Raw genomic sequence first — 16,721 nt, 5'->3', positions numbered from 1 at the left:
TACATAGGAATGCTGTTTTTACAGTTGGAACCACAAGCTATTGATTCTGGCCTGCTGCCCTGCCACCACCCTCTGCCTCAGTAACTTTCAAGGACTCTGTAACCACCCAAAAATAAGCTTGTTACTGCTTTACAGAATCCACCGTCTGCTCCCTCCTGGTTCCTGCCTGTCTTCCCACAAACCTTAACATTCATATCCTGCAGGCTCAGCTCTATCCTTGAATGATACATCTGACATGGAGGCAGCTAGCCCATTGGTACAGTGACGTACATCCCACCCTAATGCAGGCCTCCATTCCAATGTTCACCATCTTCCTCAACCTGTAATCCTTATGGCACCAGCAAATCCCAGGCCTACTAACAATGTGCAGTTTGCTGTCTTCAGGCCGTGGTGCTAGTAAATTCACAGTAATCATCGTCGGGGCGACAATGCAAAATGGGGGGTAGAATGTGGTGGAGTAGGATTTCCTTACTCCAATCTCCTCGCTCCCACATTGAAACCGCAAGTTGTGGCGCATACGGCACTGATTGCTGAGCTCCTTTATATTCAAGCAGGTGTTTGTCCCTTTAATATGTGCTGTATGGTGACAGTTTGTGTGGCTGGTGTGCCCAAGTGTCAACGTTACCTCCGTGCAATTGTACGTGCCATAATCTCTTTCCTTCTCTGCTGGGGCTGTGGTGGTCCTCGGGAATTTACACCCGCTTGTTTCTCTGCAGCGTTGAGGTCAGCTGGTTGCTGCAGCTGTGTGGAAAGCTCCAGTTTCACCTCTGCAGTGTGCTGCTTGGGTGTGACTGAATCTGGTGCCAGGGAAGTTCATCAAAGCCTGTCGCAGTATTCCTGGCCTCTTCTTCTCTCTCCCTTGCCATGGGAAGGGATGGACTGGTAAGACTGCATTCACTTTGTAGACAGAGTGGGACAATAATAGATAGGTAGATTGGACTTTATTAATCTCACAGTGGAGAAATTCACTTGTTACAGCAGCTCTTATTACAGAATAAAGGGCAGAAAGCACTGGGTAATAAAATGATTTTTATTTTTTAGACACAGGAATTAGCGTGCCCTACGCTACCGTGCTGGTGGATAGGCGGCTGTTTTTCCCCTGTTTGGATTCCCGTCCGCTCCTCCAGTTCATTTGCAGCAGACAAACTGTGGTGACTGACAATTTAGTCTTACACCCCAGTGCAAGGGGTGAATGACAGACTGATCGTCACGGTGGATGCAGCCCAGATTTTTGTTAATATTGGTTGTTTGATTTTTTTTGTTTTTTGGTTTGGTTGGTCCTAATTTTGATTTAATTAAGTGTTTTGTTTTTGTTTTGTTTACAGGGTTGTAACCCCCAAATGATCAAAACCCCTGCCTAGGTTTATTTTGGGAATTGTCAGGTTTTATATTTTTTAATTGTTCTTTTAAAAGCTATATTTAAAAGTTATGTCCTCACTGCAAATATTGTTTTGTACGGGATCCGTCTGCCAAGGTGCATTTATTTGAACCTGCTTCTTACTGTTTCAGATTTACTAGGGGTTAACCTCCAATGGGTCCAACAGTATGAGCTATATTGCATATTTTATTGCAGCTTTATTTAAGTGAATTCCCCCAAACTTCAACCAAATGTCTTTACTCATATCTCCTGCCAGGCTGAGAGGAGAGCAACGTATACACACAATAATCTTAAGATATAAATAAAACAACCATATTTATGTACAACTGTTAAATTGTACTATTTTAATGTGCCGCTGATAGTATTGTTTAAGTGCCTTACTAACATAGTGCTACTAGAATGAAGATAATTATAGCAGTGAGGAGGACAATACTCCACAGCAGTCGCCAGAGCCCAGCACCAGATGGTAAAGTTTTTTTTTTTTTGACTAGCTGTATTTTTTGCCAGATGAAAAATATAAGCTCTTTTTTAAATCAATTTTGCTGTCTAGTTGTAATAAGTCTATGACTGTCTATGAGTTCTGTTGCTACTGGTACTGCTGGGCCTCAATGTCCAGCTCTGTTTCTTTGTTCTTTTCACTGTTGCTGACTGTTGGCCCACCTAATGAAAGTGTGGGCCGCTGAAAATATATTTTTATTATAATCAAGACCTCAGGTGAATTGATGTGTCATAATCTGTTTACTAATGTTTAGATGCATATTTTTCTGTCTTTTATATATATGTAAAGCACTGAGAGACAGATGGTGAAAGGAGGAGAGAGACAGAAGGACTGAGAGACAGTCAGGTGAGGAGGACAGACACAGGAATGAAAGTTTAGTAGGTGTGACTGTGTGTTTGTGATTGAGTAATGGAAAAATCTAAAATGTAGACTGCCTTGATGGACATGAAACAGAATGTACATAAGCCACTTAGTTACACCACAATGTGTAGTGTGTTGCTATTAGCACCACTGACTGAGAAATGTTACAAATGCAGTTTTACATTGTGTCATAGACAATTTTCACAATATTGCCGTGGGTATGGGGGCCCCTGGGCACAAGTGCACTTGTAATCTGGCCGTGCTGCTTTGGTGCACGTTGACCCAGAGTGGGAGACTAAACCCTCCACTGGCTCACAGGGTAACCTCAGACATTTTTATCCATCATCAGCTATTCATATCATCATAGATGTATTGCCACACATCTGTTTAACTTTGGAGGGCAAGTAATTAAAAATTGTGTGTAATGCAGGATGGTACAACTCCACTGACCTCAATTTCTGCATAACTGAATGAATACAGTAAGTTACAGAGCTGTTGTATGGGACTACAAAGTTGGACAGGTTGGACATTAAAGCAGCCACTGAATGTATGACATAATAACTGTGTTAATCAATGTGATCTAAAATCTTGTTTCCTTCTCCCAGCATATGCCTTAGTCCTTATGGTGTCTCTGAGAGTGGAATATCACCACAAGCTCTACAAGAGATAAGGCCTTCTCCCTTCTCTTCTCTTGTACTATTTTAATGTGTCGCTGATAGTATTGTTTAAGTGCCTTGCTAACATAGTGCTACTAGAGTGAAGATAACCATAGTGAAGATAATCATCTCTTCTCTTCTGCGTCAGTTCCACTTTCCAGATCCAAACAGAGGACGAACAAGCATAAGGGTGTTGGCGTGCACCTTGCACAGAATTTCACATTAAATTAACAAGGTTAACATACCTTGTGATGTCTTCCATAGTTGACCATAAAGCCAGATGCAGATGTTCTACAAGTAAGATTCATAACTGATGAATAAGTTCCAGTTTAAAGTATGTGACCAAGTGTTTTTTTTCTTTCTTTTTTTTCAGAAGGGACAAATCCCTTCCCTAAGCCTCTTCCCTGAGCCACCACCTTACCGTGGTAGATGAGTTTGCATGTCTTCATGATCCTAGTGGCTCAACCATGGAAAACAGGTGTCTAGGGGAGGGACCAGACGAAGCATGGCTCAAAACACCCCTATGATGATGACAAATCATGGACCAAGGTTTTCCTTGCCTGGACGTGGGGCATGGAGGCGAGCACTCGGTGGCCGGGCCTTTGCCCATGGGGTGTGGTCGGGCTCAGCCCGAAAGGGTTGAGCCTCCCATGGGATCACCACCTACAGGAGGGGCCATAGAGGTCGGGCGCAGTGTGAGCTGGGAGGCTGCCAGAGGCGGGGACCCTGGCGGTCTGATCCTCGGCTGCAAAAGCTAGCTCTAGGGACATGGAATGTCACCTCTCTGGTGGGGAAGGAGCCTGAGCTGGTGCGCGAGGTTGAGCAGTCCCGGCTAGACATAGTTGGACTCACCTCGACGCACGGCTTGGGCTCTGGAACCACTGTCCTTGAAAGGGGCTGGACCCTCTTCCATTCTGGAGTTGCTCCCAGTGAGAGGTGCCGAGTAGGTGTGGGTATGCTCATTGCCCCGCGACTTGGCACCTGTACCTTGGGGTTTACCCCGGTGGACGAAAGGGTAGCCTCCCTCTGCCTTCAGGTGGGGGGACGGCTCCTGACCGTTGCTTGTGCTTATGCACCAAGCAGCAGTTCAGAGTACCCACTCTTTTTGGAGTCCTTGGAGGGGGTGTTGGAGAGCACTCCTTCCAGGGACTCCTTCGTTCTGCTGGGGAACTTTAATGCCCATGTGGGTAATGACAGTGAGACCTGGAGGGGGGTGATTGGGAGGAATGGGCCCCCTGATCTAAATCCGAGTGGCATTTTGTTGTTGGACTTCTGTGCTCGTCATGGACTGTCCATAACAAACACCTTGCTCAGGCATAAGAATGTCCACATGTGCACTTGGCACCAGGACACTAGGCTGCAATTCAATAATTGACTTTGTAGTCGTATCGTCAGATTTGCGGCCGCATAGAGAGGGGGGGAGCTGTCATCTGATCACCACCTGGTGGTGAGTTGGCTAAGATGGTGGGGGAGGATGCCAGTCAGGCCTGGCAGACCCAAGTGTGTTGTGAGGGTCTGCGGGGAACATCTGGCAGAGTCCCCTGTCAGAAAGAATTTCAACTCCCATCTCTGGCAGAGCTTCAACCCGGGTGAGGCGGGAGACATTGAGTCCAAGTGGACTGAGTTCCATGCCTTTATTGTTGAGGTGGCCAGCTGGAGCTGTGGCTGCAAGGTTGTTGGTGCCTGTCATGGTGGTAACCCCGGAACTTGTTGGTGGACATAAGCAGAAAGGGATGCGGTCAAGCTGAAGAAAGAGTCCTATCGGGCCTTTTTGGCCTGTGGGACAGTCGCTAAGGAAAAAACTCGGGCATGGGAGGAGTTTGGAGAGGCCATGGAGAATGACTTCCGGACGGCTTTGAGGAGATTCTGGTCCACCATCCGGCGGCTCAGGAGGGGAAAGCAGTGAAATGTGAGACATTTGTACACAATCCACTTTTACCTTTCACACCACATGTTAGATATTAAAGCTGTTTGCAGAAATAAAGACGCACCTTCCATATTAATTCTCCTAAGAGTGCACGTTTGGGGGAAAATAGGATTTCCAGGAAAAAGGGAGATGATATTAATAAGAAGCTCAACCACTAAAACATGTTCTGTCATTGTGAAACAAAACTTCCATGTTATAAAACCCATCCAGATAAATAAGGAGCCAGTCTGCTGCCAGCATGTAGCAGTCAGTGTGGAAAGTAGTTTTGGTCCTTCAGTCCAGCACAGCGGGACCAGACTGGAGGCTGGAGGTCTAGAAGTGATGCTACACTAATGAAAACGACCATTTCATTTTATTCTAATGACAATTCCCTAATTTTTTGGGATTTTATTTTGTTTTAGTGTTGCATTTATAAGTAAGATAATTGGATAGTTACAATGCGTGTATATATAAAAACTGAACAGAGTGAACGTTTTTTAGATTGTGAACATGTAAATTACGGGTTTTAGATGTCTTCCAATTTACTGTGGAAATGAGTTAGTCATTTATTTTATGTAACTGAAGGCATTTGCTGTCACAATTTTTGCATTGTCTGCAGATGTTGTAATCACGAATTTGAGAATATGTTAGTGTAAACCATGTTTTCTCTTCACAGACCAGCACAAACTACAGCCACTCAGTTACCTGCGTCAGTGGATGTTCTTTGCCAGACTGACCCACTAGACACATGTACTGTAAGCTCACAGCTATCCTTTAAGCCTGGTACACAAATAACGATTTTTTTAATCTTATGAGATTGGTCGAGACCTCACAAGTGAGGATAAAAAAATCAGTTTTGATCGTATTGTGTCTGGTGTGCTCCAAAAATGTAATTACAGAACAACACACACATAATGATGCTGTCCAGCAATTCATCTACAATCTAGTCCTCGGAGCATCGAAACGTAGAAGAACCATAGCAACAACCGGAAAACACAGCACCCAGCATAGAAGAGGACATACAGGACGAGGGAATGATCTGGTCTTGGGACTATTGTTAACAGGCAAATACAGAAATAAAAAAAATAACAGACTGGAGACGGCGTGAACACGGACTTTATTTACTTCCTTGTTCCCCAGACAGCTCGCTCTCTGATTGGCTACATTTCGTACCACATCACCATCCACGCAATCAGTATGCACGAGTTGTCGGCGTTCCTCAGAAATCGGCTCTAAAATATTGAACATGTTCAATATTGCTGATTGTCGACTACGACCCGTTTCAGAGCGGATTATCGGGACAAATCGGCTCGTAACCACAGACCAAATGATCAGGCAGGGAAATCTCACGATGATTGGGTGTTTGCCGTCCGATGTCGGGAAGAGGCAAAATGGGGAAAAAAAACATCCCAAAAATCGTTATGTGTACCAGGCTTTAGGACTCTTCGATGTATTTGGTATTAAATAGATTTTATACATTTTAAGAAAATAAAGTACATCTATGTGCTTGTGTTTTATAATACAGGGTATGTTGCTGACATGATGGACCTCATATGTAACGTTTTCAGCAAACTGGACCACAGAAAATATCAGGACAGGGTTGGTAAGAAAACAGATTTATTGTATGGTAGTGAATTGTGTTCTGGTAAACCGGGTCTGGTCACGTCGCCCACTAGCCTGCAAGAACAAGAGAACCAAGGTGAGAATAAACGTGGCAAAATGTGGAAGTGTAGATTCTGAAGCTTAAGTACCGGCAGAGGGAATGGGGGGAGCAGGGAGATCTCCGTACCGAGAGGGCGGAGAGAGGTCCACTGAGGCTGTGGGGAACTGAAGAGCCAAGACAAGGTTAGGTGATAAGGCTGAGGGGAAAACAGATATAAATTCAGGTCTTTGGTCCATAAGAGAGGTCCACTGAATCTTCTGGGGGAAAGAGAAAGGAGGACAAGTTGTGTTAATTATATTACCGATTCCAGATCCAATTTCCAGATCCACATCCAAAATCCTTTTATCCAAATCCAAAATCCAAATTCAATAAGACAGTCCAAGGGTCGAAACACCGGCAGAATCCAAACAACAGACAGCAGAATTACCAGACAGGGGGCAGGCAGAATCAGGAAACCCTGGTCAGAAAATGGGTCAGAGGTCAGAACACAGGCAGGCAGGCAGGTAATAATGGCTGGAAACGTGCAGGCTAAACCGAGACGATCTGGCAGAAAACTTATGTCAAGCACTGGTATATAAAGCGCACCGTGCAGGTGGAGCGCTTCAGTAATCAGAGGCGCTCTGAAGGGAGGATGCCTTCAGGGACGGCTGGGAGATCCAGACTACAGGCAAATACCATGACATCATATGTAGAAAAGTCTTTGTGGACCCTGTGCCATACGCAAATGCCTTCATGGCCATCCCGGTCCCAGAGGACTTACAGTAACTGCACAGTGTGAGCGGCCTGGCAACGAGGAGGCCATTGCCAGCTATGTTTCCAGCTTCAATCGAGGGCCAGTTTGAATCCCACGTAGTGGCCTTCAACATCAGGAAGTCGGCTGGAATGACAACCTGGATTCTGGGGCCCAGGAAGCCCCAACACCAGATATCTCTAACAACTTAAAACAATGGACGCAATTGTTAGAGAGTTATAATTAGTGTCTATCACACCTTTTATAATGTGGATTATCTGATAGGTTGGCTCTGTATTGAAATTTTTTTTTTCAAATAAATGTTTGAAAGTGTCTGCAGAACTGACTCCATCTGTTTATGAAAACAGAAAAACTAAATATATTCCTGCTGAAGCAAAGCAAGATTTCACAACAACTTTCATTTTATGAAACACAACACACCGGTGTTTTCCTCTCAGCTGTAAAGGACCACAGTCAGCTCTGTATATCTGGCAGACTTTATCAGGGAGTAGATATTTAGTCTTCATTTAACTACAGTAGTCGTCTAGTGATCTACAGTGAATGACAAACAGAAAACATTATTTTAATTTGTAACAGCCAGTCACCTATTTCTGACAAATTAGCTGTGGTATCTCCAAGCAGGAAATACACTACCCTTCTGTGGGCATGGTTGCAGTTTCCACAGGAGCACCTGTTTAAAAAAAAAAAAAACGGCCAAAAAGTGTGACCAGAAAAAAAAAGATATGGAACCATACACTATGTTTGTAACCTTACAGTTGTAAGAAGCTAGCGTTAGCTACATGCTAATAACTGTAACACATACAAACAACTACACAACATATTCATAGACTATGTTTAACTAACTATCCAGAAATCCTGCTGCAGCCGCAGAGTCTGGACTATTCTTGGAACCTCTCCTTCTGGGTCAGATTCGGGTTCAAACTGGTAAGGGTGAACGGCAGCGTCTCTACCAGCTGTAGCCAAAACGCAGCGTACCCTCTCCTACAGAGGCGCGTGGAATGTTTTCATGTGGAAGAGTGAATGCTAATAGCTAATGTTGATGCTAGCGGCCTTTCAGTAGATTACAACCGCTTTCTGACAAAATGAACAAATGAATAGATAAATTGTGTAAACCTTTTTTTTTTTACGTTTCTGTTACACCACTTAATGTCTCGAGTGTGGTACACTACTGCAAGGCTCCACGTACTGTTACCATGGGAACGCAAAGCCATGTTCATCATCTCAGCAAACGCAGCAAGCCGCGCCTCCAGGAAGACGGAGTGGCGTGATGGGCGGAGCCAACAGCTGCTCAGCTCCCTATTCTAAGCAAAAGAAAATCTATGTTTATAGAAGACTGGATGAAAAAAGACATATGGTCTATTAGGCATTTAACAGAGGAAAATGGGAAGATAATTTACCTCAATGACCTTAAAAGAAAATATAACATTTGTTGTGAAAGAAACACCTACAACAAGTAAATTAGCAGTATCCCCTACAGCTTTTACCATTGTATGAAAACAATGTTGAGAATTTCACAGATCTCTCAGAAACCCGATTATAGAGAGCGTTAATTTCTAAAATATAAAGAAGTACATTGTAAATGCATTAATGGAATTTACCCCTCAAATGAATTAATAAACAACAGATTCAAGATAGAAGTTGACAACTGTCATCTTTGTAATGCTGAGAAGGAGCACTTGTTTTTAGTTGCCCAAATATTAACACTATCTGGCAATCATTTTCTGGTCTTCTGAAATCCAAATCCATAAACATAGATTCATTATCATACAAAGATGTACAGCTAGGTATGATTATAAAGGATAAAAAAGTGAATTTTTAATTAATTGATTAAAAAATGTATTAAGAATGTCAAACTGTCCTCATGAAAAAAAAACTGAAGGAACTGATAGATTTGACATAGACATTCTTCTAAAGATTATTTATTTATTTGTTTATTTATTTCTATAAGTTATTTGAGTTACTTTGAACTGTCACTGTTCAAATAAATTCTCATTACCTTATGTAAAGGTATAGTTCTTGTTTGACAAGCCTACAGAGATGGAAAGAATAACTTTAAATAAAGGCCAACGTACACGAAGACTAAAGATGGTTCCAAACAGACTATACCACCGTGATCATCTTTCCTTCAAAAGGAATGCACCAGCATTTCTGGATCTCCAAAACCCAAATGGAAAATTTAAAGTTCTGTACTGTATCTGAACTACTATCAGTCTTTGTTGAGTACAGCGGCTTCCAATGTATTATGTATTTGGTCAGCCTGAAGCTTCTCCCAAGGTCTTGTATATGTCACACCAGTTTTAATGTAACTTCAATGCTGATGGATCATTAATAAAGGAAAAAAGGAAAAAAACAAACAAAAACACTGCTCGGCTCCCACAACAACCCCGCCCATTTAGATGAAGCATTCTCTGGAGGAGCTGAAATAGGGAAGCTGCAGCAGTCAGGGCTGGTTAGACCAAAGCATGGCTCTGACAGGCCATCCAGATGTTTTAGGTTGGGAATAAAGCGCATAATATGTGACCTTTAAGAAAGGCTTCTTATGCAACTTCTTTCTTTTTTAATTATGTTTTTAGGAAAGAATGATCACTTTTGATCAGTTTGGATCTGTATCCTGGCAATGCGTTTATATATGATTGGGATGTAAGCACACAAGCAGACAACAGGCTTTTTGAACAGTGCAGACAATCAAAAAGCATAGATCAGTGATGAACTGGAGTGTTCTGCTCTTATTCTTAATTAACTGGATGATTCGCTGAACACCCCAAGAAGCTCCATATCCTCCTGACTACCAGCAGTATAAATTTGTCCTCTGTGGAGGACATTTGTAAAGCTGAATATCTCCATCCCCCTTTCACGCTATTAAACCCACTCATTTTGTTCTCTAAAAAGACATCCAGGGCTTTTGAATGGTACCACATTTATAGGGGTGGGGCTTTGGGAAATCCTGTTTTTCCTCAAGGAAAATGGCGTTCATTACCACGATCACATTTCATAAGAAGAGGAAAAGTAAGTGCATAACTTCTTTTTGTGCAAATGTAGTCCTGAAGTATTATTGTAATATTTCTTTATGATATCTCTTGAGAACACATTAAACCATTTTCTAAATGAATATAACAACATTTTACCACATTCAAGAGTTTGAGAATTGTCTTCTGTAGTGGACATTTGTAGCTATTTCCTGAATTTTGTTCAGTATTTTTCAATTAAGAAGAACGAGTTTCATTGTCAGAGTTTTCTCATTACCCTTCAAACAGTCGGGGGAATTAAAAAAAATATTGATTAAACATTTTTTTTCTGGTAGTCAGGAGGATATAATGACCACAGAGAACGTTGTTTTTTTCTGCATTTACTGAAACTTTAGCAAATGGCGTATTTTACACCATTGTTGCCACACAAAACGGCATTTTGTGTGGCAACAATGGCTATTTTCAGAGTTTGGCGTGGGGAGGGGTGCCACCTTCACGCAGGTCTATGGATCTTTGTAGAATTTGGACCACAAGTCAAATTTCAATGAACACGCTGCAAACACAAGGAAGGAAAATGTATTGATTTATCATTGAAATGCATTGGCTCCGTGGTTCAACAACCTAGTCCAGCTGATGGCAGTAATGCAACATTAAGCTGCTTTGTCAACTATAAAAAGAAAGCGAAGGAGGAGGCGGAAGAGGAACAACAGATAACTGCTGGAGAAAGTTTCTGGCGGAGGGTTTTTTACGTTGAACAGCAACTTCCGGGAAACTACTTCGAAAAGGTGAAAGTACCAACATTCGTTCTTTTAGTGTTGGATAACTTCCGTTAGTTGTAAGAGCGAAACCTACCAGGTACGTAGTTTAAGTGATCTGTAAGGTATTAATTTAAAGTGATCGAAGCATAAATAGGCGGGTAATTATGTTAGCGGATCAGCTAACCCGGTAGCCACCGTGACACTGCCTGGAATCTACACCCACAGCCTGGACTCAGAAAACCCAACATTTGATCTATAAACCTACAGCAGGCGAGCTCCATGTTTCTGCCCCTTTGATGCTATCACTGGATTTTGTGTGTACATTTTAATGGGAGGCTGCTTCCTTTGGAGGAGTGGACTTTGGGGGCGACAGTTGCGAAGAAAGAGGAGATACTGGCTGCCCGTCGGTCTCAGATGGAGTCTCTGGCCGGCTACGTTTATAAGGCAGCCAGCGAGGGTCGCGTCCTGACGCTGGCGGCTCTACTGCTGAACCACTCCGAGCCAGAGACCCGGTACCTCCTGGGCTATGTGACCCAGCTGGCCGGGCAGAGGTCCACTCCGCTGATCATCGCAGCTCGGAACGGACACGACAAAGTGGTCCGGCTGCTCCTGGACCACTACAAAGTGGACACCGAACAAACGGGCACGGTTCGGTTTGATGGGTAAGGCTGCCATGTCCACACAGTTACTAGGATTTAAGTTCAGATACAAGTTATATTTAGAACTTTCTCTCATTTTTATAAGAATGATTCCTGATTTTAAATCAAATGATACAGCACTGTTTGGATTTATCTGATGTGTCAAACTAACTTTTGTCTGATTTTTCTTTCTCAATGTTCTAAAGGTCTAAAATTAGTAAAATAGTAAAAGCTATTCTGAAGTTGGTGTAAATATTAGGGCTTCATATTGTTTATTACACCCACTCAATAATGCAAAACCTCATCCTAGTTTGAGAAACACAACATTAAATATTCCCAGCTGAAAATCCTGAACCTCCATCATTCTTAATTAAATCATTCTATCAGCTATGAATGAAAAACGGGATTTAAATTGTGGACAACAGTTTTCTGACATGTAGACTGACCGGTAGAGTTGTGTAGGGTTAGCAAACATTTCATTTCATTCAGCCCCAAAGGGGGATTATTTAACAAAGACACATGCTGCTGAAAATATGGACAAATAAAACCAAAACACTGCATGAAGGAAAGTCACGAGATGACTACAAACAAAGTTTAGTTATTCAGTCGTTTTTCTGTTGTGTACAGAAATAACACTGAGTTTAGAGGTTGTTGTACTCAGTAGTAAACTGGTAATAAATCCAGCCAAGTTTGATCATCAGGTTTTTTTAAAAAGTTAACTAATTGCTAACAGCTGTGCTAATGCTCCTTATGTATATGCATGTAGCCATTTTATAAACACATCTGGGGGATTTAATGCAGTTCAACAGCAGCACAAAATTAGCTTAAAAGTATTGGTTGTTCCTTTATTTTAATCGACAACATCATACCAAAACTTAACACATATCAGTATTGAGATTAGTTTTATTTCATTCATGACGTCATGATAAAAATTCATGAGCCCCACCTTGAAACCTCGCGTTCAGCCGGGTGCGAGTCTGCAGATGAGTTTCAGCTCACCTGCTTTGCAGAAGCTCTGCCTCAGTTTTTGGTATCAGTGGACTGGAAAGCATCCAGGATGCACCCACTTCTCACCAGCTCATTGTTGGGATAGGCTACAGTTTCCCCACCACCCTGATTCAGTATAAGTGGTATAGAAGATAGACACAGACGGCATCTAACAACTTTTTTTCACCTTTCAGGTAATTCTTCTTTCAGAATGATTCCCGTATGGGTCGGGTCAGGATGCTGGGGACAAATTTACAACCTTCAGGTCATTAGAAAGTAAAATATTCACTAAAGCTGCATAAAAACATTTCAGATTCATAATCTTTTCCACATTTATGCTCAAATTACCAAATGAGCTGCAGTTCGTATAAAAAATACCAATTATGTAATTATTCAAATTAATTTAACCCTAATGCTAATTCGATCACATGATGTCACGGTTTTTATGAATTGATGAGTTGTTTTCCAGATAATACATTTTTAAGGGGATTTTATTTGAACATGGAAAACCTACTTTTTAAGAAATAAAATCCTGGAGCTCACATGGTTTAACTGTCCTTTAATTTTTTAGTCAGTTGTGTTTATTTATTTATTTGCAATTTATAACTGAACTCATCTTTAAGGAAAACAAATAAGTCTAATTTGAATCCACTTACATGATTGTGAGGTTACTGCTAGTTGCTCCCCTTTCATCCAAATTTATTTAACAAAGTTGGATTTATGTTCCCATATCCTGCAAATTTATAGGAATGTGACCCAAGTTAGAGCGCCTAGCTTTTTAATCTACTATAACTTGTGCCCCTCCCAGAAACTGAACTCACAAAATATTTTTAAGGAGGCGTCAGAATGAACCCAGTGGAGAGAGAAAATCTTCTGGGGGAGCTATCAGTGAAGCTAAGCCAGCCTAGCTTGGTTTGACACGCTAACTAAGGGGAATTCAGATGCCTTCAAATCAGAAAAGTGTTCTTCTGAACTGCAGTTTTATTCAGGCCACCCGTTCTGGTAAACATTAGTATTTTCTTCACCGATCTCTTCTTGTGTGTCCTGCAGATATGTCATTGATGGGGCCACGGCCCTGTGGTGTGCAGCTGGAGCAGGACACTTTGAGGTGGTGCGCATACTGATTAGCCACCATGCTAATGTTAACCACACAACCGTCACCAACTCTACCCCCCTGCGTGCTGCTTGCTTTGACGGACGCCTGGACATAGTCCGCTACTTGGTGGAGCACAATGCTGACATCAGCATCACTAACAAGTTCAACAACACCTGCCTGATGATCGCTGCCTATAAGGGTCATGTGGAAGTGGTGAAGTTCCTGTTGGAGCAGGGGGCAGACCCCAATGCCAAGGCACATTGTGGCGCGACTGCCTTACACTTTGCAGCAGAGGCCGGTCATCTGGAAATCGTGAAAGAACTGATGTGTTGTCAGGCGGCCATGGTGGTGAATGGACATGGCATGACCCCGTTAAAGGTGGCTGCAGAGAGCTGTAAAGCTGATGTGGTGGAGCTGCTGTTGTCCCACGTCGACTGTGACCCTCACAGTCGCATTGAGGCCCTGGAGCTGCTGGGTGCATCTTTTGCCAATGACAGGGAGAACTATGACATCCAGAAAACGTACCACTACCTGCACATGGCCATGACGGAGCGCTACCACGACCCTGACAACGTTGTTGCTAAAGAGCTGCTGCCTCCTGTTGAAGCCTACGGAGGGCGTAGCGAGTGTCAAACACCTCAACACCTGCAGGCTATCCGAGCTGACCGAGATGCTCTGCACATGGAGGGCCTGATAATACGGGAACGCATCCTGGGCTCAGACAACATTGATGTGTCACATCCCATAATTTATCGTGGTGCTGTCTATGCTGATAACATGGAGTTTGAGCAGTGCATTAAACTGTGGCTCCATGCGCTCCATCTCCGACAGAAAGGAAACCGGAACACACACAAAGACCTGCTACGCTTTGCCCAGGTTTTCTCTCAGATGGTCCACCTGAAGGAGCAGGTGACGGCGTCCGCCGTGGAGCAGGTGCTGAACTGCAGCGTGCTGGAAATCCAGCGTAGCATGGCACGAGTCGAGGCAGCGGCTGAATCTGAGCTGCCACAGGCCATAGACAATTGTGAATCAAATATTTTCACCTTCCTCTACTTGGCCTGCATCTCCACTGAGACAATCTGCAGCGATGACGAGCGCGCCCGCATTAACAAGCACATTTACAAACTGATCCAGCTGGACCCACGGTCCCGCGAGGGCTCCTCTCTGCTACACCTAGCCATCAGCTCCAACACACCAGTGGATGATTTCCACACCAACGACGTCTGCAGCTTTCCTAACGCGCAGGTTACCAAGCTGCTGCTGGATTGTGGAGCACAGGTCAATGCAGTTGATCATGAAGGTAACACCCCGCTTCATGTTATTGTCCAGTACAACAGACCCATCAGTGACTTTCTCACACTGCATGCCATCATCATCAACCTGGTGGAGGCCGGCGCTCACACAGACATGACCAACAAGCAGAAGAAGACGCCGCTGGACAAGAGCACCACGGGTGTGTCGGAGATCCTGCTGAAGACGCAGATGAAGATGAGCCTTAAGTGCCTGGCAGCCCGAGCTGTCCGGCAGCACCAGATCACCTACCGCAACCAGATTCCCAAAACGTTAGAGGAGTTTGTGGAGTTCCATTGAAACAAACATGCTGGTGTTTTATGAGGAAAACTTTGAGTTTTTTTTTTTAAATGAAGTCTGATGGTCCCGAGGATGATGGAAGAGATAACTGACCTTTAAAAAAACAAGCAAATTCTTGATAAAAAGGAGAAAAATAAAGCGTCGTCCTCTCGGTTCTCCGGGGAGACACTTCTCTCCGAAGGTCTGGCAGACGTTGCCACAGCTTTGTTGTGTGATGAGAGGACGTCTTTATCTGGAGCTCCTGCTGCTTCCTTTGCCTTATTTTTACACCAGAGAGCTAGGATGCGACTGGGACTCTGCCATCAAGGGGATTTTATGGCATTTCATTAGACAAAATGAGTGCCTGTCAAGAAACAGTCAATATATTTTATTTTTTAATCTGAGAAAAGTTTTAAGTTTTAATGCAACAACGTTAGACTATTTAATAAAGAAAAGAAGAGAAAATAATTAAGCCCCAACATCACTGGACTGTTTGTCCTCATTTTGGAGCTTAAATATGTCTTAAATTATGCCAACAGCAAGTTGTTTTTTCTTTTTCTTTGACATATCACTTTTTTTTTACTGATACTTTTTATTGTTGAAAATATTTAGTCTCTGAACTGACGACAGGAGCCTGCACTATGTTCAGCGTATTCCAGCTCCTCCAACCACAGCAGCTCTGGAGGTCCGTCCAGGTTTTCCAGCTCTGTGCATGCTTGTGTAAAAGTCGTCATCATCATAGTTGTAGTTGGGTGTACGATCAGCTGCTGGAGGAAGGACAACTGACAAAAACAAAAATAAACTGACCAGAATGTCGGTCACATCATTAAGTAGAAAATTACTGTCGTGTTTTCATTTAATGTCTTTTGGCATCAAATTGGGTAACGAACAAAAAAGTGTTTCAGACGAGTCACACTGACGTTATTGTACCTGCCTAATTATTTCCTCTCAGCGAGGCTCTAACATGACAGCTTTTAGTTATTGAAAGATTTTTTAAGGTGGACCAGGATATAAATCCAACCACAGCTGCTTTGATGAGCTTCTGCAGAGACAAAGGTCAAAATCTGAATAAATGGAAAAAATAATGTCTAAGTCTGTAATGGAAAAACATTTTACGTGTTTGTGTTGGGATGAATTTTTCTCTGTTAAACTCAATGTTCCTCCCTGTTGATGAAGCGGTGCTCTTATTTTTTTTTCTCCAAAATAACTGATTATTTGGGTGGTATTACTTTTGCATGTCTGGAGGGCTGAAATGATGTATTAAATAACTTAATTACAAAAGTCCTCACAGAAAATTATTTGCTTTGATGTGTGTAAATTACACAAGTCCAGTCTGCTGAGTTCTCAGTGTTTCATATATTTGGGTCATATTTGATTCCCGACACCATCGATGGAAGAAACCTGAGGAAACACGTCAGAGAAAATGATAAAAATGTCCTGCTGGGGACAAAAGGAAAGCAAAACTACTGCACCGTGTGTAAATGTGAATCTCTG

General features: G+C 42.8%; 1 protein-coding gene across 1 annotated transcript; it reads left to right on the top strand.

Annotated features, from left to right (window-relative positions):
* Positions 1 to 10,900: 10,900 nt before the first annotated feature.
* fem1b (fem-1 homolog b) lies at positions 10,901 to 16,520 on the top strand. The gene is made up of 2 exons (XM_041996577.1): positions 10,901 to 11,599; positions 13,613 to 16,520. Exons 1-2 carry the CDS (start codon positions 11,352 to 11,354, stop codon positions 15,246 to 15,248), a joined length of 1,884 nt encoding a protein of 627 aa, XP_041852511.1. The 5' UTR covers positions 10,901 to 11,351; the 3' UTR covers positions 15,249 to 16,520.
* Positions 16,521 to 16,721: the final 201 nt, after the last annotated feature.

This window comes from Melanotaenia boesemani, chromosome 10 (genome assembly GCF_017639745.1).
Source record: "Melanotaenia boesemani isolate fMelBoe1 chromosome 10, fMelBoe1.pri, whole genome shotgun sequence".
In the NCBI taxonomy this organism is placed as follows: domain Eukaryota; kingdom Metazoa; phylum Chordata; class Actinopteri; order Atheriniformes; family Melanotaeniidae; genus Melanotaenia; species Melanotaenia boesemani.
Note: the sequence above shows the minus strand (reverse complement) of the source record. Positions and strands in the feature narration are given on the sequence as shown.

Excerpts from the sequence above, each read along its gene's own strand:
- fem1b (XM_041996577.1), top strand. The coding sequence starts at position 11,352 with ATGGAGTCTCTGGCCGGCTACGTTTATAAGGCAGCCAGCGAGGGTCGC. Across the intron at positions 11,600-13,612 it reads GGCACGGTTCGGTTTGATGG|ATATGTCATTGATGGGGCCA; the intron begins GTAAGGCTGCCA and ends TGTGTCCTGCAG.